The 26,777-nt window shown below is 39.7% G+C and overlaps 1 protein-coding gene across 2 annotated transcripts in view; it reads right to left on the reverse strand.

Moving 5' to 3' along the window:
• Positions 1-22,476: 22,476 nt before the first annotated feature.
• The window catches only part of LOC100692412 (E3 ubiquitin-protein ligase Midline-1), a 79,111-nt gene continuing 74,810 nt past the window's right edge, over positions 22,477-26,777 (reverse strand). For both annotated transcript variants that reach the window (XM_005450010.4, XM_005450009.4), the window contains exons 8-10: positions 26,181-26,342; positions 25,470-25,677; positions 22,477-24,844 (exon numbers count right to left, since the gene is read on the reverse strand). In XM_005450010.4, the coding sequence (XP_005450067.1) occupies positions 24,496-24,844; positions 25,470-25,677; positions 26,181-26,342 (719 nt within the window). In that variant the 3' untranslated portion in view covers positions 22,477-24,495. The remainder of the gene's footprint in view (positions 24,845-25,469; positions 25,678-26,180; positions 26,343-26,777) is intronic.

A 26,777-nucleotide genomic window follows, 5' to 3' on the forward strand; every position in this document is an offset into this window, starting at 1 on the left:
AGTGTTCGACACATCTAACCACAGTAATTGAAATCATAATATTCGGTTGCCTCTGACAGGATTTTTGATGGAGTTTCAGTAGAATAGCAGGCTAATGGCTTCCACATAGATTTGATCATTACAGAGAATGAAAGCTTGCTTTTGTAGGGCGCTGGTGATTATCCACCTGCTCCATTTGGAGCTGAAGAAAAATTGAACCTCCAATTTCCATGGCTTGTACTCATTTAAAGGTCCACGGTGGCATCAAAGGGTGTGGAGTGGTGCTTGTTCTCCTGTGATGAGACACAAGAAAGCCAATCATACAACTACTACTACGACACAATGCATGATGATGGTGGCTGATGAGCAATTTGTACAAACATAGCTTTTCAAATACACTACCTTTTTTGCATCAGATGAACTGCATTAAGGCAGAGTGTTAGAATAATGGGTCTTTGGATCAATGAGGTAAAAGGCAAAAGAAATTATGACTTGAAAAAATATTAGAGGTTAAAAAAAAAAAAAAAACCTGTTCGAAAATTTTCTAAGTCAAGTTTTCTAAGTTAAAAAAAATGTCAGGGGAGAAACAGAAAGCAGGATAAATGATCTATCCCGACAAGAAGTAGATTCCTGAACTTGAGTTCTAAGGCTTCCACACTCACAGCAGTGTGTGTTTGGAGAATAACCAAGACCAGCAGCTAGCTGCTAGCTTCAAAGACGTGGAAGCAGGAGAGTGGATGGTAAATAAACACAAAGTTATGCTAGGGTTTTTTTGTTTTCTTTAAGGGGGGGGGGCATAGAAGCTTTATTTACTATTAACCTCTTTCTTTTATTTGCCTAAACTGTCACTATCTGCTTATCATGCTTGATCGGTATTCCAAAGGTGGTTAACCCCAGCAAGTTTTACAAGCTGCGAGGTATCCATGAGGGGTTGAAATCCCTCTATTTTCTTTGGCTCTGTAGAGTGGAATATAACAGGGCTCACGAGCTGTGCCTTCCCATCCACTGGGCTGATTGGAATAGAGAAGCTGATTCCCCCTGTTTCACTCTCAGCCTAACTAGTTCTCATAGCACTTTGAAGTGCCTCACCCAGAGCTCTGGCAGTCTGCAGGAGACTGATCTCAGACATGCTGAAAGAGGGGTGGGGGGCTGAAGAACAGAGGCACATGTTCGGCACGCGCTCACACACTCACAGCCGTAGGATGTGTGGACATAGAAAAATACCCCACCATGCCTTTTTATATGAAAGTATACTCTTCTGGACATTTTTACTTGCAAGTATTTGCACTTAGCTGCTTAAATAAGTGCCTTTGCTAAACAACCAAAATGTAATCGTTAATGCATATTAAACCTACAGTTCATTGGGATAATAATCACGACGATAATCAGTGTTGCATGTTTTATTTGAATTTACTTAAAATCTGGAAAGAGCTGCAAATGAGAAAACTGCTTGCCAATTTTGGGCATTTTAAAGTTCCCGAATTGCCTGAAATGACTTTTAATTGACTCCCAATATGTTGGCACCCTTCAAAATATACGCTGATTCCCTGGCTTGAATTTCACTTCCAGTCGGCCTCATTGCAAATGAGCTTCGTTTCCCCCTAGTAATAATATTACCATCGTTACACAGATGACTACTCCCTCCACTTCTTAGCCTCAAATGCTCCGAAAATCCCCAAATCTCTACCTTGAAATGCACTTCCACAGTGCTGCGAGCTATACGCCCCAAGCTACAATCCATCTGGGCAATAATTCCATTACTATATAGAGCTTAGCATATAAGGGCATCGCATCTGCCTCAAAAACACACTGACTCACCAGACTGAAATGTGCCCTCAGTCTGCTTGACTTCCTCGGCATTCATCCCCATAGTAACATCTCAAAGGATGAGCAGACATACACAGTCTGATGTACAACATACAAGCACAGAGCAAGAGCAGCTGCTGCTTTCTCAGTTTAGGATTTAAAACTTTATTTTGATCTTTTATAGTTTATCTTTATAATGGGACTTTTAACATCATATCCATGTTAGATGGATTTTCCCCCACACTTTGGTGTTTGTTTAAAAATTTTAATGGTCAAGACCCAACAAATGGAGGCAGGCATATGCTGCTGCTGTTAAATTTTAGAAGATGGGATCACCTAGTGTTAATTGTGCTCTTCAGTTCTGTCAACAGCCATTGTTTTTGTCAGCAGTATTTTTAGAGGTAGTTACATTTCAGTTAATAATTCATGTTTAACCTCTCAGAGATCTGACACACCCATGAATAAAACTGAAACAATAAACACAAACTGGTAAAAAGCCACCTCAACCTTAGACTGCTAATTTTAAGTTCCTGAGGTTTTTTTGTTTTTTAGTCTCTTAAATCTAAAACATTAACAGCATTTAAAAGCAGGGGACCCACAAAAATGACTGAAAGTGCTTAGCTTAATTATGAATTATTGATTGTATGTATAAGACAAGCATGACTATGATGCCATCCACTAGTTTAAGGATCCCATGTGTAAACTATTAACAATACTATTGTGGGTGTCGCCATGTAGACTCTTGGAAATGACCCGAAGTTACCAAAGGTAGACGTGCTAATGCTAGCAAGCTTGATTAGCAAGGTGGCTCGATAGACTGAATGGATGGAACACACAGATAAACAAATCTAGTGCTAACTGACATATGAACAATTACACACAATTCGATATCCCCGTGTTCGTGTCGTTTCTTCATCACCATAATAATGTTCAGCATCAACGTCACAACTGACCAATGGCATTAGCTTAGCATTCATTTAGCATTAGCCAAGAAGTTATCTTGTTTTGCTAGAGAAAGTTTTTAATAGCATTAGGGGAGTAACCTAAATTTAGATAACAGCAACCTAACTTGATAATATATTTGTTATATCGTATCACAAAATAACATAATATAGCAATTTTTTCCTCACAGTGTTGATCCTGGACCAACATTATTATATAGACACCTTTAAATGCTACTAGAAATTCACTCGCCAAAACTGAAGCATAGACTTGATGAACTACTGGTAACTGCACACCCAAACATATTATATGTCAGATAATTGCTCCAAAAGACATTAACACCATAGACAGTGTGAAGAAATCCAACTCCACAATGCAAATTGACAGCTGTCCCTTTAGACCCTACCGGTCACAGCAGAAGGCCGCCTCTCCCCGTTAACAGGTTTCTTCCTGTTAAAAGGGGTATTTTCCCTCCCACTGTTGCTGTGTTTGTTCATAAGGGAACATCTGATTGTTGGGCTATTCTCTCTATAATTGTAGGGTCTTTAACTTACAATATAAAGCCCCTTGAGCTGACTGTTCTTTTAATTTGTTGCTATATAAATAAAAAGTAAATTGTTTTGTTTTACTTTTTCCTATCAGGGTCTATCGGGATTGACTTGCAACAGGAGGCAACCTCTAGTGGCCATTCAGAAAATTACCGTTTCTAGAAATTTCACATTGGGGTTATTTTTCAGCCCCTGAGGGTAGAATAACAACTAGGCACAAATAAAAACTTTGAAGATGAAAGGGGGGAAATTTTTATTTTTCACCCATAAAACAACATAAAAAATTCAGAAAGCACCGAAGTAAACATGGCAGGTGTGTGAGAAATGCTAAAAGGACCATTGTAGCAGGGATTCTGTGTTAGCTGCAGCTATTTAAAGACGTGTAAGTGTGGTGTAGGAGGTTTTTGTTGAAAGAGCATTTTTATCATTCTTTAACAGTGGGAGGTTCATATTCACATTCACTTATTGTGGGTGTGTTGGGCAGCAGCAGTGCGATTAAAGCTAGACGGTCTGATTACCATTTGTGATCGTGTTGCTTAAAGTGTACATGTAAATAAAGCCCCAGAATTCTGCTGTCATGATCAGTGACACAGCAAATCTAATTATAGTTAGGGGCGATTATTCAAACCCGCCAGTTAGCTGTTGTACTGTCAGCACAGATTTCCTCACAGCTCTGTGGAAATGAACCAGAAGACCTCCACGATACCACTGTCCATGTCACTCTCAGCTGCAGTTCCTCCTCAGAATTACACTATCACTACAGATAACTCTCCCATATGTTCTTTTAACTCCAAATACACTGTGAATCACCTGAGTGAAACTGCAACTCACCTTTTTTTTTCCAGAATAATCCTGTCTGGCAGTATTTCAGAAGTTTGCTGGACAGATTGCTTGTTGATACAAATACGCTAACACATCAGCACACACAAGCACCCACATGCATACATGCATGAACTGTTTAGACGATGCCCAGGGAACCTTACAATTCAAGGTGTTGCCTCGGTATTTATGCCCTTCCCCTGGTGTGCGTTTGACCCATAAAATTACTAAGCCAAATGGATGTTTGACTCAAAACATCACCCGTAGGATGTTTATGCAGCACTGCGAAGCGCAGTCGGCTTCAAATCGCCCTGGAGTAATTGCAGGGCTTTCCAAAAGCCCGTGATTGCTCTTCCAAGCTGTAGCGTTAACACATCTGATTGGGGGCTGAGATATAAAGGTGCTTTGAATGTGGGATGATTTGGGTAAAAGATGGTTGGAAAGGGATCTGTGTGGTTGCATAAATCCACACCTTGGGCGATGTCTTATGCTGGAGCTGGAAGGAGTGAGGGTGGAGGAAGCATAAGCTTTGCAAGCTGTTGCACACGGGGACAGGGAAATGATCCCAGGCATCTTGTTTGCATTGTCTTGCGTGGCCATTGTTTGTGAATGTCACGCAGCAGCTTCCAGCTCTCAGCGTGATGGAGAGGGTTGAAGCTTAGTACTATGACACATACACACATGTACGGATATGTGCAGACACACATATACACACACATACACAGTTTCAGTGTTGCAGAGGGTAGGACAGTAGATTTTTCCCCAAAGCCGCAGTCTGAAAAAGCTCCATTACAGTGTGTGTATCGCCCTCTTCTGTTCAACCACATGAACTGCACTCACACAGCTCCATTAGCTGACCCAGACTATCTACTCTTAAATTTGCATACTGTTTTTTCCTCTATTTGTGGTTTTCAGTCTGTTTTTTAGTCATTAATCCTTAATGGATGGGTGATTGAACGTTCAACTGTCAAAGAAAATGCTGCTTTATGGAGAACCACGCACTGAATTTTGTCAGCTTTGTGTGTGTGTTAATTATAGAGTCGGTGACACATGTCGACAAGCATTGCCTGCTTTAGCAGCATACCCTTTTACCAACAGTATTAGCCAAAGGTTTTAGGCACTCAAGGTTTAGAATCTTATCCAACATCAAATACCATCTGGGCTTCTGATGAGTCCCAAATACATTCTGTACCATGACAACAGGACTAAAAAAAACTACAAGAGCAAGGACTCCAGCTACAGATGGTGTGGCCTTCACAGAGGCATGATCTTGACATCATGGAGTATGGGATTACATGGAGGGACAGAAGGAAGAGAAAAGCAAAGTACTGTGGCAAATTCACCGAGATGCTTGGAAAGTACATGCCAAGTACTTTGGCAAAAGCTGTACCTCAGAGAGTACATGCTAGTTTAAAGGCAAATTATAGTCATACTGTTTTGTGTTTGCAACACTTACATATATAGATATTTAAGATATAAATTTATAGTTTTATGTCTCAGTATAAGATTATGGTTATTTTGAGAGTTAGATTGATTGTTTTGTTTTGTAACATGTAAAAATATATATTAAAAAAATATTCTAAAAGCATTCATTTTCCATGAATAACTCTACCACACAATTTACATGCTCGACAAGGAGTAGGATGAAGTTTTACGCTTACTTAATCTTTCCCCTCTAAAAAGTATTTAAGAATTTATTACTGCATAGAACTCCATACTAACCCAGTATAACCCATAGAACACTTACCTCAAGGTGGTTTTATATGGTAAAGACTACAATAATATAGAGAAAACCCCAACAATCAGACAATCCCCTATTAGCAAGCACTTGACAACAGTGGGAAGGAAAAACTCCCTTTTAACAGGAAGAAACCTCCAGCAGAACCAGGCTCAGGGAGGGGCGGCCATCTGCCGTGACTGCTTGAGGGTGAGGACACACACACAGTCCCACATAAAACAATATAAACTTCACAAACCAAAACAACAAACTCAATTTTTACATACACCCCGTGATTAAGAGCCCTCTAAATTCCTGTACATTGAGAAAATAATCTTTATATATTTTTTTTTAAACTGAGTTCTGTTTGGACATGGCTGACATTTCACACTTAAACTGTTCCACAATTTTACACCATATATGACTATAGAGTAACATTATAAAACAGTTTGGCTCAAAACTTTACCCTACACTTCTCAAACATTTTAGGTAAAGAAATGCAGGTGAAAAGTGTTAATGCCAAGATATTACCGTGGCTCTTCCAGAGCAAAAAATCATAACAATAGGCAGAAAAAAGACGGTCAAAATGACTGTTTGTTGACTTGCCAGAGTCAAGTGTTTTTACATGAGTTCAAAAATCAGAAAATGCTATCAACAGTCAGGAAAAAGTATGTTTTTCTGAATGATATATGAACAAAACCCTCCATAGAAATCTTCAGAAGGCAAGACAAGCATAAAACTGGAAAATCTGATGTATGCAAGTTCTTCTGAAGTAGAGATATCTGACATTCTGAGATTTCTGAGTGTATGTGGAGATTTCGCAAGAATAAAGAGGAAAAACTCGTTTTTAGACAACAGCATTTTATGAAAAACCACCAATTAAGTGTGTATAAACCAACAGAGAATAAGACAAATGAAATAAGTAAAATTAAAATATATACGTTTGGATAGTTCCTGTATTTTGAGAAAAGAAAAAGAATGATATATTAGGTTCCTGCAGACCATAAAAATATGAGTATTTCTTGTAAATCAGCTATTCAGAAAAGGTATCTTTGCATTGCTTTAATCCTGGATTAGCTCTCCTGCTGTACTCTCAAAATATTGATTCTTTATAGGTCAGTCGAGTGCTCTGGAGAGCCTTGGTAAAAAAAAAAAAGAGAAAATATACCTTTGTTGTTTTTTCTGGTACTCACTGAAAAAAAAAGTTTAAAAGCCTTTTTAAACCTTAATTAAATATTGATAGTATTTTCAAACTTCAAGGCAGCCTCAGAAGTTTTAGGCGTCATTTATATATCTGTTTTACCCAGTTGGCACAGACCACTGCATGAGCCACAGTGTGATTCAGTGCCACAGTGAAAATACAAGGACCACTGAATTTTCAGCTTATCCCTGTCACCCCTCATCTACTTCAGGCCCACCACGGTTCAATACATGCTGTGTGTATAGAGGTATGTAATTGAATGTTACCTATACCTTTCACTGCTCACAGGTTCCCAGTGAAACTGAAACTCTATCAAATACCCTTCTCACAAACAAGCCCCCTCAGGTGTAAAGGCACCAATCGGTATGAAGTGAACACTGCAGCAGCAACTTTCTGGTTTTATCTGTGGTGATTCTGTGGAAACGTAAGTGAAACATGTGGCCTTAATTTCAGCAACAAAGATCATTTGCAGGTAACTGATGAATTTAAAGGAGATGTTTATGCTAATTTTAAAGTTGACATTATACCTATTAGACTCTACCGAGGCTCTTTTGCATGATTACAGTTCAAAATAATCTTTACGAATTTCATACTTCACATCAGTTTCAGTTTTCAGTTTTCAGTTTTCAGTGCCACCCATGAGTTCATTCACAGCCTGAAACAAGTACCTGTAGCTTCTTTACCCCTTCAATTTAACCCCTCTGAATTCTAACTGGCTACCTCTCTCAAACAGAAGGTTTGAACTGTAGGTGGGTCGTCCTTCTGGACTCACAGTGAGAGCTTTTTGCCTGAGAGGACCATAGTTCATAAAAGATGGGACTAGCTACCATGACATCACTCACTGGTTTCTGAAACCTCAAAACGAGCATTTTTACTGTCAGCATCTTGGTTGCAGAAAAGGGGCAGGTCTGGCTGAGTATAGATAATCCTCAATTTTAAAACATGACCAAGACCAAAATAATTACAGAGTCTCACAAGAGACATTGGAGAAAAAATTACATGTACTTTTGCAAGATTCTGCAAAAGGGTTGCGAGATCGTGAGAAAGACTGTTTTTTCTTCCTGCATTTATTATGTTTCCATCAGTACTCGTGAAGCTGTACTGCAGCTGGCTGTCAATGAATTCACCCAAGACTGCCAGGAACATCTTGCTATGACTCTGTCCCCTTACACTTCCCTTACACTGTCAAAATAAAAACCTATGAATCTTTCCCATGGGTGAGTGTTTTCCATGACTATGTTTGTTTCCAGTGTCTGGTACTGACCTGGAGGTTCCTAGGCTTTTGCAGGATCTCGCAAAAGCAACTCAACATCTCGAAAATCTTTTTTAGAATCTTCCATTTTTCTCCAATGTCCCTTGCAGGGCTCAATATGAATCAAAGTGAGTGTCATAACAGAAAGTCATTTTCCCATAAAGTTCGGAAGCCTCTTTTTAAACCATAACTGTCGCCATCTGGTGGTCTTCTGATAAAATGCAGGTTAAGACAACTTTGGATTGGCTTCCTTTTTCTGACATGGAAGCTAAATCCAGGCTCTATACTGGTTATGGAGATAATCATATTAGCGATATTGACTATCAGTGACATCATACAGAGCCAAGAGCATAAAAAAAAACATCAAACACAATGTGTTTAGAGCACTCTGAGCTGTTGACTCACATGGATTTATTTCAGATATGTTTACCTGACTGTTAGAAACTTTGGCCACGTTTAATTAACCATCCAAACTAGTTTAAACACAATGTATGAATGTACTATTGCAATACTTGTCCAACGTATGATCCAGTGTTCTTGTTTTGCTTGTATATGTTCACCTTACTGTGTTTTGTGAATTTATATTTCATTTTGGAGATTAGTTTCTCACATTCCTCATATTTTCACTCCCTCCTTTGTTCCTTTCCCTGCCCTCTTTATTGTCTCCATTGAGTCCCCTTGTGCCTTGTCATCCCTGGTGTGTATCTGTGTGTGTGTGGACTGACTCTTTGGAAATGCCGAAGTATTTTCGCAACTGCCGTTCCTCCTCCTACACCGTTGACAGCTGGGTCTACACTTAATTATTACCTCAAAGTGTGACAGTAAAAGCATAATAGGTACACTTTAAGACCTGTACAGTATCTTTTTGATTAGTTTTTATTTATTTATCTATTTTAGTAAGTGTTCGCTGGTATTTTGGAACCACTTTCTGTCCTGAAACAGGGATTTCTGCCAAACCGCCTTGGCTTTTTATTTGACAATAAAAACATTTGTTGCCTCACCTCTCATTTGTCGCCCAGGTTCAGCTCTCTTTCAGTTTTTTAAAACAGTCACACGTGCCAAGAAAGTCCTGGATTTTTCTTCAAAGTACCTTCAAATAAATGAGGGATGGTGTTTAATACAATTCAGGGACAACCTCACCGAGAATTACACATTGTCATTCACTTTCCTATCTCACCTTGCAGCTGAGGTTATATAAATCCAGTCAATTATGAGGAAGGCATTTGCAAAAGGACATATTTCACTATCAAATCAATAAATGTTCCAGCAAAAAGAACTCCATTCTCTACTTTCATAGCAAGTTGGATAACTTTTTTTTTTAGTCATTACTGCAAAAATGTTTTATTTGAATCAGCGCAAAGGCTTCTACTCTCTGTACTCTGTACATGGGGATATTGAAAACCCTCCTGGGGAGCGATTGTTGATGGAGGTAACTGTCACTCTTTGAAATCCTAATTTGCTGTAAGACAGAAAGCAAGCTTGTCAACTGAGAAAATTGCTACCTTTATTTTCACACTATTCCCTTCTGTTGAACGTAAATGACATAAATGACAGTCTGTGGCAGCAGAGACAAGTAACAAAGCTTCACCACAATATCCATACCTTCAGTAGAACAGTCTCCCTGTTTAGCTTGTACATGTACAGTAATGTGCAAAGGTCTAGAGCCACCTGTCCTTTTGTTTTCCTTTTTCTTGTTTATTTTAGAGCCAGACTATTTTTTATTTAGTTAGTTTTTTAAGTTTGTCCTGGTCGATCTCCACCCAAAGATGTTAGATTTTGGTCAGGCGAGCATAGGGGGCCAGTCAATGGTCAATTCATCCATCCTCCAGGAACTGCCTGCATGCTCTTGCCCCATGAGGCCAGGTATTGCTGTACACGAGGAGAAACAAGGACCACCAGCATTGGGTCTCACAATTGGTCCAAGGATTGCGTCCTGATACCTAATGGCAGTCTGGGTGTCATTGCATAGCCTGTAAAGGTCTTTGTGTCCCTCCATGGATATGCCTCCTCAGACCATCACTCACCCAACACCAAACCAGTCATGCTGAATGATGTACACAGGCAATATAACGTCCTCCGTGTTTTTAGACCCCTTTACATCTGTCACATGTGCTCAGGGTGAACTGCTCTCATCTGTGGAAAGCACAGTGGTTACCTGCCAATTCGGGTATTCTATGGCAAATGCCAATCAGGTTCCATGTTGACGAGCAGTGAGCACAGGGCCCACTAGAGGATGCCCTGCCCGTAGGCCACACTCATAAAGTCTATTTCTCATTGTCTGGTCAGAGACCAAGCCCTGTCCAGCTCTCTAGAGTTACTGCCTGTCCCTTGAAATCTCCTCCACACTCTTGAAACTGTGCTGGCAGACACAGGAAAACTTGTGGTAAGAACACATATAGATGTGCCATCCTGGAGGAGGTGGACTACCTGTGCAACCTCTGTATGCTACCAGTAGTGACACTGACTCTAGCCAAATGCAAAACTAGTGAAAAAACAGTCAGAAAAGATGAGGAGGGAAGCATGTCAGTGGCCTCCAGCTGTAAGACCATTCCTTTTTTAGTAGTTGTCTCATTGTTGAGCCTTCAGTGAACTTGTTAACTATATTAACACCAAAGCAGCTGACACTGATTAACAACCTCCTCTGCTATTTAAGTAACCAGACCAATATCCCAGAAGTTTAACTGATTTAATGCTATAATCTGATAAAAAAGTCTTCCTTCAACTTTTTTGAGAAGTGTAATTCTCCAGGCTTACCCAAGGGTTTCGAAGGGTTTCTTTGGACGTTGGCTGCTTTTTTTTTCTTTCTTATGTTTTAAGCCACTGAACACCAACCTTTGAATCATTCAAGCATTATATTATAAAAGGCACCTACCTCAAGGGATGAACCAGCGTTGTCTACACATACCAGGCAACTTAGAATAGCACCAATTTAAAATTGCATCTTTAGGCATATTGCTACTAGAAGCCTGCTGCAAAAAACACAATTTGTTTCCCTCTTCAGTTGAATTTATGAGGAAAATGCCAAAAATAACACTGTTTGACACATATAACATGTGTTTTGTTAAACCACCTGACAAGCAAAAAAATATTACCAGTCAGGTACTAGGACTTTTATGTCTGCATTCTTGAGTCAGTAAGCATTGTTAATTTTGCTGTGTTCATTGCTGTGTATTTGATAAGTATTCCTAACACCAACAATAGCTAGTGTTTGGTTTTATGAATTTTATTGGTACACATTATAGCTCTGTCGGGTATATTTGTCAAGCAAGCACAACCGCATGCTTTGAATAGGCAGACATGAAAAGATTTATTCTAATTGCCAGGTAAACACTTACACCCTCACACTCACATGGTTTGAGCTAGAAATTCAGGGCCCCTTGAGAACAACACAGCAGTTATTACACCTGAAATATATGTAATTGCAGCCATCCTCTGAGGCCTCTGTGCAAATTTCGGCCTCTCAAATCATTGACGCTACACACTTTGTGGAAAAGCCAGCGATATTAAATTGTTTGCAGCATACAATCCATCTGTATAGGATGTCAAGTTGCACGAAAATGTTCCTGGTTTTAATTTGTCATCTGCGACCGCATGGAATTGAGCTGAATCATGGATGATAGATTTCAGGATCTCGGTGTATCTGTGTACAGGCTAAGTTTGTATGTGTGTGCAATGAACATCTCTGACGTCACGAGATTATTTCTTTGTGAGTCAGTTAGATGAAAGAGACAACGTATCCCCCTCGGATCTGCAAATGATTGCGGGCAACATATACAGATACAAGGGATTGCACACAAAGATGTGCACACAGGAGGCAGAGCAAAAATCAAACCCTCGCTCAGACCGGATATGAACATGATTCACCGAGTCACCTGGGAGTGTCATTTCTAAGTATCTCCAGTGGGACTCGCCTCAGGTAATCCATAAGCAATTATTCTGCGGAGACAACAGACAGGCCTGTCATATCCGTTCTTTTCTCTTGGCAAATGCACTCAGGCAAGAACAAACGGTGCCACGAGCCAGCGCACAAACACACCTACGCACGTACACACGCATCCATATACAAACGTGCATCTTCCTCTCACCTTCACACACAAATACACCTAATCTCACGCATACGCGATGCTCCTTTTTTGTGTTGCCTGTACAAATTCATCAAATTCACCTTTTTATTTTTTCTGTTATCACATTTTCCCTGCTTCTCATCCTCACCTTTCTCTCCTTCATGCACTCTCACATAGCAGCTACATTTCAGACCTAATGAGGTCTTTTCAATGCTCTTATTCATTCCCCGTCACTGATTGTACGCGCGAGGTTCATATTACCCGTCACAAGAAGTAGTACTCAACCTGAACAACCGCTGTATAATGTTTTTAGCATCTCTGAAAGAAAGATGGGGCTTGTTTGAGATTATCTATAATACAGATGTTACTGATTTAATTGTATTTATTGGAGATGTGCACATTCGAACTGGCTTTAAATCTGCAGTGCGTAGAGAAGAACTGGGTCTGCAACAACAGCGGCTGCCTCGATGTTGTCGTCTTATGGCCTGTTTTAGCCTCAGAGTAAGTTGAACCATAAATTGTAGGTACTGTGATGTGATCCATTTGGTTGTGAAGACTCAGCATTCAAAAGTTTTCTTTTTGGAGCCAGAAGTTTCCAATGTTTGGACAGAAGAGGTGGAGTGCTAAGTCATTAGTCATTGATGCTAGCGCACCTGGTTGCTAGCATTGATAGATTGATAGTTAGATGGTCTTCACTGGTACAGATACCAGCTAATTAGCGCTAAGCAACATCATAATGAGCTACTAAAATTTCTCTCACCAAAACTGGAGTATAGGCTTCTTGAACAGCCAGCTAGCATAATTAACTTCACAGCATGCTGTACTGACAAGGCCAAATTTAATGCAGTTAGCAGCCAAAGAGCTCCAGCACTACAGATCAAACCAAGAAGTGACACCTAGCAGACAGAAAAGGTCAATTACCTACAGAATCCAACCTAGTTTTTGCCCCAGGCTCTAAACATTCCTGCTGTAAAGTTAGGGATTTTAACATGGGAGTCTATGGAGGTTGAGTAATTGTTAGAGCCGCCATCAGGAACAGGATCTTTCGGCTCTTCCTCATAGGTTGGTACATGAGTTTGACAGGTTTTCGATCAATTCTGACACAGCTCAAACTAACCTTGACTTGGAACTGCTGTGAATGATTTTCCTTATCTTCCTTTATCTTCACCCATCTCTTTTCACTGTATGTGTTTATGAACCACTCTACATTTAGTCATTAGTCATTATTCATCTCTGGCTCTTCTTCATAGAAGAGTGATTTTTGAGGTTTTCTCTCTTTACCTTTCAATGTAAAGGGCCTTGAGGCGACTGCAATTTGGTGCTATATAAATAAAACTGAAGTGGGTTGAACTGAATGTGAAATGGAGGATTTGAGACTTTTAAAGCATGATACCTTTTGGATATGTCTCTGCCCACATTTGCACAATTTTCCATTTAAACCTCGGAGTCATCATTTGTGATGACCCCAACCCTAGCATCAAACCCTAAACGAGTGTTAGAATCTGAGACAAGCAGAAAGTGCTTATTTAGAAAATAATGTCAATAGTTTTTCATGTCTGTCAGTTTGTTCCCTGACTGCAAAGAATTTGGAGAGCACTTTTTAAAAGACCAAAAATTAGATATTTTACTTGCATATGGTGAACCTGAGAGGACTAACAGAGGGTACTAATCAACAACTAATATTGTTCAAAACCCTCAAGCTTTAACATAGTCAAATTACAGTATAATATGATCCTATTATGACCTAATGGTCCCATTTTAGAACTTTAATAATGTACTGTGATAATTACATCTGATTATGAGAATTTGAACTTTGTGGTTGGAGGTGCGTGTGCAAAATGTTTTGGAAATAAAGAGGAGGAAAGGTTTACCCTTATGCAGAAATATCATCTTTCAGCAGACAGTGATAAAAAGCTTATAAAACAGACACATTTATTTCATTTCTCGATATCAAGGAGAAAAGAGAAATGAGTACACATTACAGCAGGTATGGTCACTCAATTCTGAAATTTATCATTCTACAGACTTTTTTGTATAGCTGCTACCAGATAAGGCGAACCTCTCCACTATCACCAATCAGACAGCCTGTCCTTGATGTAGTTCGTAGAGGCAAAACTCAGGTCATTGCGCTTCTGACTCTTTTAGACTTCCCCAAAATAGTGAGACCTCAACAAATAGTGTGATCAACTCCAAAATATCCATCACTCAAATTATAATAGGTAGATTTATCAAAATAACTTTGCACTTCCCAGGTCAGGGGAGGCCATTCTGCTTTATGGACTAGAAAATCTTTTTCTTTGTTGACCACAACAGCTTTAACCCTGAGGTCAGTCATCAGCAATGACACTGTAACCCTAAGTCTAAGAGTATGCTATCAGAATGTGATTTTTCACCTTAAAAATTATTCTTCCAAGTCTTTGAAATGAGGGGAAAACTTTCTAACTGACGCACACACCCAAGTCGTTGCCTTCAAATGTCCTTTTTGTTCTAAGGGGGAAGTTGTTAGGACTTTTACAGAGAATCCTTTGGGTACACACAACACATGCCATGGCACACGCAATTGACAGCTGATGAGCTGATTCGTTTGAGCATTATCATTTGACTTATTCAAATTCATCTGTCTGATTGATTAATGTTTTGACTCTTGATTCATTCTCTGTGACTTCTGGAAACTTTTAATTGTCTATTCTCCAACAAAATGATTGACCTGCACACATTTTCAACCTAACCTTAGAGTGCCATCGCTATTGTACCTAAGAAGGTTAACTCTTCAGCCCCTGAAAGCCTGAGCAGGAGTAAACCTTGAAACTCATTCTTATATGACTCAAACTTAAACTTCAGGCCTGCTTGACTGGGTTTGCTTCAGAAGTTACCCTTGGAAAAACCCCAAACCTGTTTTAATGGTCGTCAAAACCATGTGTTTACTGATATGTACTGAGGTGTCAAAACTCGTCGTTAAGGGTACTGGGGATTGTCAGAAGTTGTGTTTTGGGGGTAAAAGACAACTTCTCAAGACTTTTTTTTTCTGCAGTGGTACTGAATTTACACTTGACTGTAAGTCACTCGCAGTACAAGTCAGACAAATCAGTGCCTCAAGTCTTCATACGGAGGTCAAAAGTCATCACCAAGTTAATAGTTACAAATTTCTTACGACAAATTCCTGCTAATTTCACATGACAAACAACATAGTACGGATATTTATTTTATTGTTATTTATATTTCACAGCCTCCTCCAAAGTAAACAGCCAGCATTATGAGCTAAACAGTGATGGCAGTAATGGCAGACAGAGCTTTTAAGGTGGCTTGGGGTAAAAACATAAAATATACATTTTTATACATTTTCTTTACTCCTGATTTATTGTCAAGTGTTCTTTTTATTTAATATGTTAAAATATAGTGAGCAAAAAAACTGTATTTATACACATATAGTAGTACAAACATGCCAACTGAGCAGTGGCCATTATGAGGAACCGAGGGTTAATGCCATCTGAACTTTTACTACTACATTTAGTAACACCAAAGTCTACTCACATGTGAGAAATGCTGTCACTCAAGCACATACAGTACACACAAGGAAGTGCAGCCTTATTTATTCTTCTACTTTCCCGGGTCCGGTACTCCCTCTAGCACTTTTCCGATAAAAATAAAAGTTGATGTGTTGCTCTCCTGCATTTTAAAACCAGATGAGACACATTCTAGCTCTGAGCCAACTTCTGTTGCACGCTGCCCCGCTGGGACTTCTTTTGCAAATGCCTGCCACTTAATTTGGCCTTATTCAAAAGAGAAATGAACAGAAATGGCTGAAACTAACACACGGCCAGTGTCTGCTACCTTTTTAATTCTTGCCTTTATCATTTCTTGTTGCTTGGTTGCTCCCCTCTCTTGTCTACCTTATTTTTTTCTGCCAATTACTTGAGTGCACAAAAGCCCTTCCCCATTTGGAGTGCAATAAATTATCGTCTCTTAATTAGGCAGCGAGGCGGTAAAAGCATGTCTGTCCAAGTTTGTTTCAACCCAACTGAAGATTTTATGATTGAGAGGTGCAAACTAATTGGATTCTTGACTGGCTGTCTGGATGAAATTGCAAGACTATTGAAGAGGGACTGAGTGAGTGAAGGTGGGAGAGAGAAGTTTTAAAGGAAAGAATCCCAGGAAAGGAAGAAGCGCTGAGAAAGACAGATTGTCAGTACCAAGTGAAAGGAGAGTTCAGAGGATGAAGGGAAATGAGAGGCAACAAAAGCCAGCAACATGTTTATTTAGAAACCGTGATAAAAAGGCATTACGATCAACCATGAGAGAGTGTGATTTCTTGGAGTCAAAATTACAGTCATAAAGATCACACTACTAATTCTTTTTTTTATCTTAATATTTGTGGCTTGATGACTGTGTTCAGCTTCCTTGCTAAAACTTTCCAAAACCCTATCATTTTTAAACCAGTCACTCTTTTCTGTTGCCCCTGGCCTTGCCCGATCAATAGATTAGATTGTTTATCACAAAAATAATAATAATTCTTTTTAAAAAACCCACCCTTTTCCAGCGCAGTAAGATTAGAATACTAAGCTAGGGCATACATAACAGGTCTCAGATTAAAATCAAATGCATTGAAATAGAAATTAGGGTTTCTGTTCCAAAAAGATTTAAAAAGAGGGTTTTGGCAAGCGAGGGTACATTTGAATATTGTTCGTCAGGTAGCGGCTGGTAATTGGAGGCCTAATAAGATGCTGAGCTGGATCTGATTCTCATTAATGACCCTCCTGTCTGCTGTCCCTTCAGGAGGCTTAGGAATGAGACCAAAGCTTGTGAGAATAACGAGTAAGCAACAGAGATGTTTTGGGTTTTTTTAAAGAAGCTAGTTTTGCTATTAAGTCATGAACTTTGTGGAAAAGGGAAAGACAAATTTGTTCTTAGAATAATTGCATTGATCTGTAACAAGGCTTAGCAATGCTGACAAGATGAAAAGCCTGCTACCTCCAAATTCCACAACTGCTAACCTGCAATTAGTAATGAGAGTAGAAGGGCTAATTGCAGGCTTAGGAAATGGAGTAGCCTGCTTTTTAGGAGTTTTCTAACACCAGCATTTAATAAAGCCAGGCAATGAGTTCTGTGCTTTTAGAGGATTTTTTTTTAGGTCATCAGTAGATATGCTTAGCTGGCCAGCCTTTGGCTCCTTGTAGCTACCCTACCTCCTTACAGGTGAGACCCAACAGCCAAAAGCCTTGCAGCACCCTCCCAGATGTACTTAAGCCAAGTGCAGAGGCTCATTCTAGACGTAAACCAAGCCCCGAAGCACAGTCTCTATTGCCAACAATCTGGTCTTCGGGATGTCGGCCAATTCCTGGATTCTCAGAGTCTACAGCTTTGGTGGTCATTAAGAAGCTCAACCGGTAGGTGGAAAACATAGACAGCAGCACATCAAAAGATATGGTTGACTGCCTTTAGTGGCAAATCTCTGCTGTATCTTGTGCAAAAAAAAAAAGAGTGGGCCTTCCATTTGCTGTGAGAGACAATCAGAGCCAGCAGGGTTTGCAGCTGCCCACATCTCTCTCCACCTCTCTGCTAATGATTGACCTGGAACCTGTTAGCCACAGAAGCTAATAACTTGTCCACAATAATTATAATTTTAACATCAAAACTAGCAATTATTTTGTCAGAGTGGGTGTTATTTCTCACAAATAGTGGTTATTCAGCAGGTAATGTTTAATAACACTTTAACAGTGGAATGATCACTTTAGAATAAAAAGCAAATCAAATCACACTGTGACATCTCTAGATTTGGCAGGAATGGGGTATCTTACTGACACACACGTGATTTTGTTCACTTTTCTGGCTAGTCTTTTAGAGATCTCAAGTCTCAGAAGTCTCAAGTCTCAGAAAGTGCTGCCACTGACTGACCTGAATGACATTCAGCTTAGGACTCTATGCCAGACTATAGCATCAGTCCTTGTTTGTCTTTTTGTTGAAGTATGACCATAGCTGTACGCTGGGGTTTTTTCCTGAATGAAGTTAGGACCACCCAGATGTAAAAATCTAAGACCACAGTGTTGGTTTTTGTGTACCCATTTCCCTCATTGCTGGTTTTCAAAAACTCATCTCAAATGATTCGTTGATAGTGGCATGCAGTCTGTTTTAAAATATTTTCAGATCGATTGAGACCCCAGCCAAGCAGTTACTAAAAAAGTATCTGGTACGAGGTACTACCTCCTAACAGTAAGCTCTAAAAACATAGTTGAGTCGAACTGAGCAGAGTGGAAAAGGGCTATTTGGTATTTTGAACTGTACAAAGGCAGTTTATTCAGCAATGAGTCAAAGATTTCCTGCTCTTCACCCAAACTGGTCAAAGAATCTTGGAAGAGTTCCAGAAGACCTGAAGATCAACACTTTGTCTCTGTGGTCAGCGGCAGGTATTTGGGAATGGTTTGCTAGGCTGGAGTGAAAAATGTTAACACAAACACATTAAGCCTACCAAATGAATCCATTTTTGGGAATAAGAAAATGACCGACAGGCTGGTGATTGCATATCGATTTCACAGTCAGACCGCTGCTACGACATTATGCCTGCAGTCAAGCCTCATGACGCAGTTTGTCTGTCCATACGCAAACATAGACACCTACAGCTACTAATGGTGATACTATAACTTGTGAGGATTAAACAGTGGTTTGGAGTCACAGAGTGACCTGGTGGAGAGCCAAACCAGTTACTTGCTCATGCATACAGGAACTGCATTTCATTTATTGATTTCCTCATTTATGTTTAATAAAGTCTAAATCAGTGGGAAGATGTATTATTTTTTTGGTTTGTTTTCCACAGCTGGACCAGAGGTCTCACTGTATATGAAATACCTCAACTTCATACGCATGAATTCCTTATAGATTATTATAAATGCCAATCAATCAATCGCCCTGATTGAGAATACCTTTTTCTTTGATGCCAGTAATGACTCACACACACTCATGTTTGCAAGATTTTACTACACTGCACTGACATATTCATTTCCTGAAAACTCACCTGGAAACTAAGTCTTTACCCATAAATTAAATCCCCAAAAAGGGAAGCTGTGTGAGTCAACAACTTTATGTCCTTATGTCTAACACACACACACAAAACACATACACACCAGGTCTAAGTACACAGAAATTCATCTGCTTTGTTGCCATTTACTGTCAATAATGAAGTGCCATTTCTGTGGAGGCACTTGTGTGTTTATTTTCTTGAATCCTAGCAGTGACATCTGCTGGTCATTACAAGTAAGAGCCCTGTTTGCAAGACTGCACAGAGAACAAAGCTCCTGCATAGCCAAGCCAAAGACCTACATTAGCAGTTAGACATTAAGAAAAAAGGAAAGCTATTGTACCTTTATTTTTTTAATTTAAGTGTGAAGTGTATTAGAATTTCTTCTGCACAGAGCTGGTGTATTAAAAGCCATTTTAACATGTTACAAATTGGAATGATGTGAAGTCACTCATGCTGTTGTTAGACTTGGGTTTGTTTTGACTTTGTTGCTTCTGTGTCTCTGTAAGAAATGCTCTCTCATTTTGTACACCCACTCCTGAGGGAGTTGCTGGTATTGCTCATCTTGAAATTCTGCAGTTGCCTATTTGCTTAAAATGCCAAATTGTCAGCAGCAAGTAGCCACTAATGCATGCCCACCACACACACACACACACACACACACACACACACATACACCTCCTTGTGTATTAGGATGGCAAAAGCCCATAGAGTACATGTACAGCTCCCCAGGGAAGACATAGGCTGTGTCTTTTTGTCTCTGTGTTGTAGTGTAGCCATGAGAAAAAAGATCCTCATGGGACTGCAAGGCCTGTGGACTCACCAGACAAGTACAGCTGCAGTGCACAAACAGCAACCCACTGAACCGACTCTGGCCTGATGGCATGTGCAAAAATGGGACAGTGTTTGCCTAAAGGACAGTGAAGTGGTCTTGTGAAGGAAGGTCAGTGGTTCAACTTCCCACGGGGGGGGGACTGAATGAGTAACAGTTTCCTTGTCTTGCTAAAGTATCATCAAGGTCCCCAACAGGCAGCAAAGAAAAGGCCTGAGCTGTTTAAGCACACTAGTTCACACTAGTTGTCACGTGTTAATACAGTGCGACATCACCGCGCACGAACCGAGGCTGTGGAGAAAAACAACACGAGCTCGGCAAAACCTTCCCTTGACAAAGGTTAATAAAATAGTCGGGACTCAACCTTTTGAGGTACATTTGAGGCAAGCAGCAGAATCCCAAGACACATTAAGTTGCCGCATCGATTGTTTAAAATGTCACACAAACTCTTGTATGGCAACACGAGAGGATGGGTAAGCGCTTTTAACTGCTGAACTTCACTCAGATTGTATAAAGTTAAAAGATGGGGTCAGAATTTAAAAATTTAGATTTTCCTGAAAGTAAAAACTAGTTTTATTAATACAGAACTAATGAATCAGTTAGCCTATGTTGACTCTGTACGAGGCAGAAACATTTAGAATAAAGACCTCCACATAGAATATCAAGAAAATATCGTCTTACTAATTTTACAGTAGTACAGATGGGCTCATATAATTAGTTGCACCCCTTTGCATAAAATTATTAATCGATATAGACTAGAGCCATTTATCAATAAAAATAGATGGACTTACCATGAGCAACCACTTGGCAAAAAGTGGGAAGGAAAAACTCCCTTTTAACAGGAAGACACCTCCAGTAGAACCAGGCGCAATGAGAAGCAGCCATCTGCCACTGCCAGCTGGTTTGTTGTCCCTCCTTCAGATTGTTTCCTGTTTTATTCTGAAATTTAGAAGCTAGTTCCTTGTATGGCTCATGGCGTTGTGTGCGCCCTGGCTTTGTTTCTCCTCTACCCTGTGGTATACTATCCTTTTTGTTTGGGTATATTTGGCTTCCTGTTGAGTATTCTCGCTGTTGTTACATTCCCCCTGCTGGCGTTCAGAGTTTGGTTTCTTTTAAATTGCTTTTGGACTTTTTTTTCAAACTCAATTCATTCAGCTTTCCTGGAGTGCTTTTCATCATCCATGTAAGTTTGGAATAAAATTCAATTATCTTACCTACCTGCTGTGTGCCTCCACAGGTGACAGTACCATTTCAGTTCAATTCAGTTTTATTTATATAGCAACAAACCACAACAACAGTCACCTCAAGGTGCTTTATGTAGTAAACTAAAGACCCTGCAACAAAATTTTTCCTAAAAAAAAATACATAAATAAAATGTAATAAAAAGTTAAGAACTTTTGGTAAACAAAAAAAACTCAGAGCTGCCTATACTGACACATTATTAAAACTCAAAAATAAGGCTTAAGATACATAGTTACAATACCACAACCCATATTTCCAGCTTGTTTTTTTTGTTATGATGAATTTTATGAAAACAGGCAAAGAGCCATCCTAGCTGTGAATTAAAAACACACACTCACACACACATGCATGACTCTGTCATTTGATGACCTGAAAAATTGTCTTTGTGTCCCTTTTGTTGTTTGCTCAGTGGAGCGCTGGGTAAACTCATTCGGCGTGCTCACGCCACTGAACTGTGTGAACGACACACAGAGCTTCAGCTAATGCTACAGTACAACAGTCTAGCAGTGAAGCCCCACTGAACCCCTGGCGTCTTAGAACAATTGCTCCTGGAGAAATCAGGAAGAGCCCCCGATGTCTGCGGGAAGTTCACGTGATAAACTTCCTCTTCTATGGGAAACGTGTAAACTCGAGTGAACTCAGCAGGCTGAAGTCTGAACCTTCTGAAGTGTTTGACGTTAGAACATTTTTTGAATGATTCATGGCGTGACAGAAAAAGCCCATGCTGTCAAGTCCCTGTGCAGCATCTGTTCCTATAGAGTGAAATAGCAGTGAAGTACAATGCTGATATAAGAATATTGATTACAGCAGCTTTAAATGACTGATTCTTGCTTACAGCACCAAGTGCAACACCTGCCCGAAGGGCACCAGTAACTTTATTCAAAACCAAAATGTCACAGTCTAAACTTATTGAATTTGGGACCGCCTGAATTTTCTCAATATGCGATCTTTATTTTTCACCAGAAATGGCTCCTGGCATTTCTCCTGGATATTTTATGAGATCGACTCTTGACATTCTCACACCGGCGCCATATTACTTAACTGGAGAAAAACAAAAGAGCACACTTTAATGTGAAAAGGAACAATGTTTATTTTTCACTCTCGTACAGACTTAGCTCAGACAGTAGTGACGCAAGCACTCGTACTGTATTATTTTCCCGTAAAAATATCCACAGAGACTGAACAGATAACACCATGGCCTCATACAAAGTTCAAATGGAAACATTAAATTAAACACAATATTTGCATCATTTACAATGAAACACAGAGTTCAATCTATTTCCAATAAACACAGAATTGAAGCTCATTTGTCCTATGTATTGTGTTTTGAACCAACGTCTGTCAAGATATACAACCAAATCTTTACATTTACAATTTTGTAACGCTTAACAATTTTTCAGTGGACTCTAACCTAAATTACAGAGAACATACTGTACTTGATTGTGTTTCTTCTGGGAGGTTTTGTTATACGCGACTATTTACGTATCAATGGCTGAAACTCACGTTGGCTAATTTTATCCGTTTAAATTGGAGAAATTAAGGAAAAACAAAAAATCAAATAGGACTCTGTGACTGAGTGAGGTGATTTTACCATACTGATATCGTCATTGTGCAACACGTCTGAGGACAGCCCCCTGTGCATGGGTGGTTGACTTAATAAAGTATCTTTTTTATAGACAGTCTGAATATAGGTTTGATGACCTGAAGTGTAAAAAGAACATGTAAAGCAGTATGTAGAGATGAGATCACCCTGGTTTTGGTGTAACGGTACTGTGGCACAGATGTGTCTCACTAAATATCCATATGCTCAATTACCAGAGCGTTTAAAAAAGAAGAAAAGAAAAAAATTACACCCAAATGTTCATTTCACACCTAATCTCCAATAATAACCTGTGGCTACAACTGTAACACAATTCACATATTATGTACCACATAAAATAATAATGACAGGACTTGTATGACTGCCAAAAATGAACTGAACACAATAAGTCCAACACAACACTTTCCCAATATGAATACATGTTAATTGCACCAGAATGCATTTGAATGTTAAGCTACAAAAAGCATGAATAAAGTATGAACAATGTGCAAAGACAAAGTCTATATTTATGGGAATGTTGCATTTAATATTGACCATAATGCTATTTTCTTCTCTGTCACGTTTTAAAAATAAGTCTCCATTTATTCTCGTAGCGTAAAATTTATATGAACAGCAATGGCTACTTTGGTTCCTTTTTAATGAGCAAGGAAAAAATAAGAGGGGTGAAATTACTTTACAAAATATACATCTGTAATTCTGCTCTTTCCAACAACCCTGACTGATGAAAGTATACTTTTTGTGTTTATGTGTGCAGTATGTGCAGTTTGAGGGAATTTCAAAGTGCAATATCTAAGAAAATAATCTAAAAAAGGCGGGTAGAGAGGAAAATAATTGATTGTGGCTTGTATCCTAGTTACCATGGTACAAATATGCTCACCATAGCCCAAAGTGCCTTAGAGTAGACTTTTCTAGTCCAGCACAGTCTTGAGCTAAGACTGATTTAGACTGAGTTATCACAAAGCCTTTCAAAGTCAAGCCCAACATTAACCAGAGTCAGATTTGATTGAGCAAATTTTAATAATAAACAGAAAATCTGTTGACAAAGCAACACATCATGCAATACGTCTTCTTTTTTCTTTTTTGCACAGTAAAGCTGCACTAGGTAACTTTGCACAAATGCTAGCAAGTTCTGTTGCTGTCTGAGAAAGTGAAAGTGTGATACTCACATAGAAAGCAAACAGGGTGTTATGGCATGTATCAAAGGAAGCCAGCTCGTAAAGGAGGAATAAATAAGACATTTGCAAGTCTGGCTTTATATTAGGACAGTGTGCTTGCTAGCTTCTGATAGAGATGTCATTGCCTCTGGGTACAAAAGTGCATATGAGGAGAATTTATGTTGGGTAAATAGAGCAGAGCTGATTGAATTAAAGAGGATAGATCCCTCTTCTGTTCTCTATCCAAAGATGAGTACTTTCACATCTCTTGCCCAGTGCAGCTTTAAGATACTAAATTTGGGTTGATTTATTTTTGTCTCTGTGTAGCTTTCAGTTGTTGGGTTCCAGTCCCTCTAGATGGTCAGGGATTGGTAGACCAGTAAGAATGGTTAGACACTTGTTCCACACGTTGAACACAGGACACACGGGCTGGATGAAGGAGACATGAAATGTGTGTAGGTGCTGGGAGCCTACAGCGTCATAGAAGCTCAGGTATCCAGCATCATAATCCAGCAGGACCCCAACGCGTCGCAGGTGGGGCGACGGCTCGATGGCTAGCTCCTTGCTGTTGTGACGAACTACCCAGGAGTTGTTGCAGCGGCAGAGCACCCAAGACGCTGAGTTCTTGCCGATCCATTCGTGCTTGGGGGCTGACTTATAGGCTATGCCTACAGCATACCTTGGGAGGAGATAAAATATTCTATTATCATTATTTGGAAACCAGAGACTATCAGTATTTGCTTAGATGAGTATCTCAGTATTCTGTTCATAAGCGAATTTGGTGGTATAAGCAGATGGAGTGGTGAACTGTCAGAAGTAATTGTGAAATGAGGCAAAGCTTTCACTTTCAACACCAATCTAGGTTCCACCCTTCATCTGTTTCCATGACTGAAAAATTGGGATTGCAGATACAGCCAAACTGCTACCTGTGTAGTGTGTCTACACGGATCTTTAGCAACAGGCTGAGGATCTCAGACATCTCTAAGGACCTGCTGCTCCTTTATGCAGAAAGCAACAAACTGAGGTGGTCCAAGCATCTAATTAGGATGGAGCTTTCCTTTTAGAGGTTCTCTGGTCATGCTCGGCTGGGAGGAACCCCAAAGGCTGATCCAGAATACAATAGAGGGATTACATTTGTCATCTGACATAGGAGGATACCTCAGAAGAAAGAGGGAGGGTTGCTGGGGAAAAGTCTGCTTAGCCCCACCTCCTAACTTTGAATAAGTGGACAGAAATGCATAGATGGATAGATGTTTTCCTCAAACAGAATCCATAAATTATTACTTAAAATGTGTAGCTCTCACCATGTGCTCCCTCCAATGAGAGCTTCCCAGTAGTGACGCCCACTGTCAATATAGACATTTCCCACTACACCGTAGCTGCTCTGGCTGGCGAACCGCTCTTGGCTGTGACCTTTCTTAGATGTGGTTTCATCTCGCTCCACTGTCAGGTTGTCGTGGGACACTTTCAGCTTCTTGTGAGCAGATTTAGGATCAAGCTTGAATGGCTGGCCTGTTCGTAGTAAACGAGATAAATAGAAGAGTTGATTTACAAATGGTTTCCATAATTTTCTAGGAAAAGACAGCGCATACCTGAGTTCTTACCAACTTGACCATAAGGACCATGTAGTTACTAAGAGTTGATAGTGAAGACTTTTCTAGCACTACTTTCCAGGGCGCACTGTGGAACACTTTATTATATGTTATGTGTAGGTCGTGTCTTGTTATATCCTGTATGTTACCTAAATGTTGTGCATCTGCACTTTATTGTTGTCTATGTCTACGCATGGGACAGTGTGAAACATAATTTCAATTCCTTTGTATGGCAAGTACATCTGAAGAAATTGACAAATAAAACTGACTTTGACTTTGACTTTGACGTGTAATTTCTCTCCTTGACCTACTTACCACCTATGGCAAATATTTAGCAGTCCACCAAATAAATAGTAATTAGGGGCTGTGTGTTTACAGACAGAAAAAAAAGACTCAGGACTATTTCAGTCTTTATTATCTTACTGTTTGTCTTTAAAGTCCCTGGTTCACTGCTTCTGCTCCCCGCTTGGTTAATAGCCTTGACAACAAAGATATACTTGGTGCCACTCTGCAGACCGTGCACTGTGTAGTGGTTCTGCTTGATGTTGGGAACAATCATCCAGCTTTCCAAGGAGTTACAGAGACCTGAGAGTGGAGGAAAAAACCAAAAGAGTCATGTGAGATTTAGTAAATAGTCAGTTAATTCACTTAAATTATAATTCATTTTATTTATTTTTTGCATTATGCGACTCTATAGGACAAAGTCTAGAATGAAAATGAAACTCAGTGCTGAAGAATTCATATAACTGCAGGCATTTCTCCTTAAAATAACTCACAAATAACAGAAAAACTATTTACTTAAGAGTTCCCTGGAAGAATGATGCATCGCTGTGTGAAAGGACGGTGAACAAAATAACCGGTTGTGTGCAACCCTGTGCCAGTGGAAACAGGTGAGATGGTGTGAAAAGGCACATGAGGAAACTATTCACACCTCGTTGACTTCATAGCTGCACTGTGCTCCCTCTGCTGTGTGTGTTTGTGTGTCTTTGGTATGTGCTTTTTATTTAATGGCACTTCAGC

Source organism: Oreochromis niloticus, linkage group LG23 (assembly GCF_001858045.2).
Source record: "Oreochromis niloticus isolate F11D_XX linkage group LG23, O_niloticus_UMD_NMBU, whole genome shotgun sequence".
Classification (NCBI taxonomy): domain Eukaryota; kingdom Metazoa; phylum Chordata; class Actinopteri; order Cichliformes; family Cichlidae; genus Oreochromis; species Oreochromis niloticus.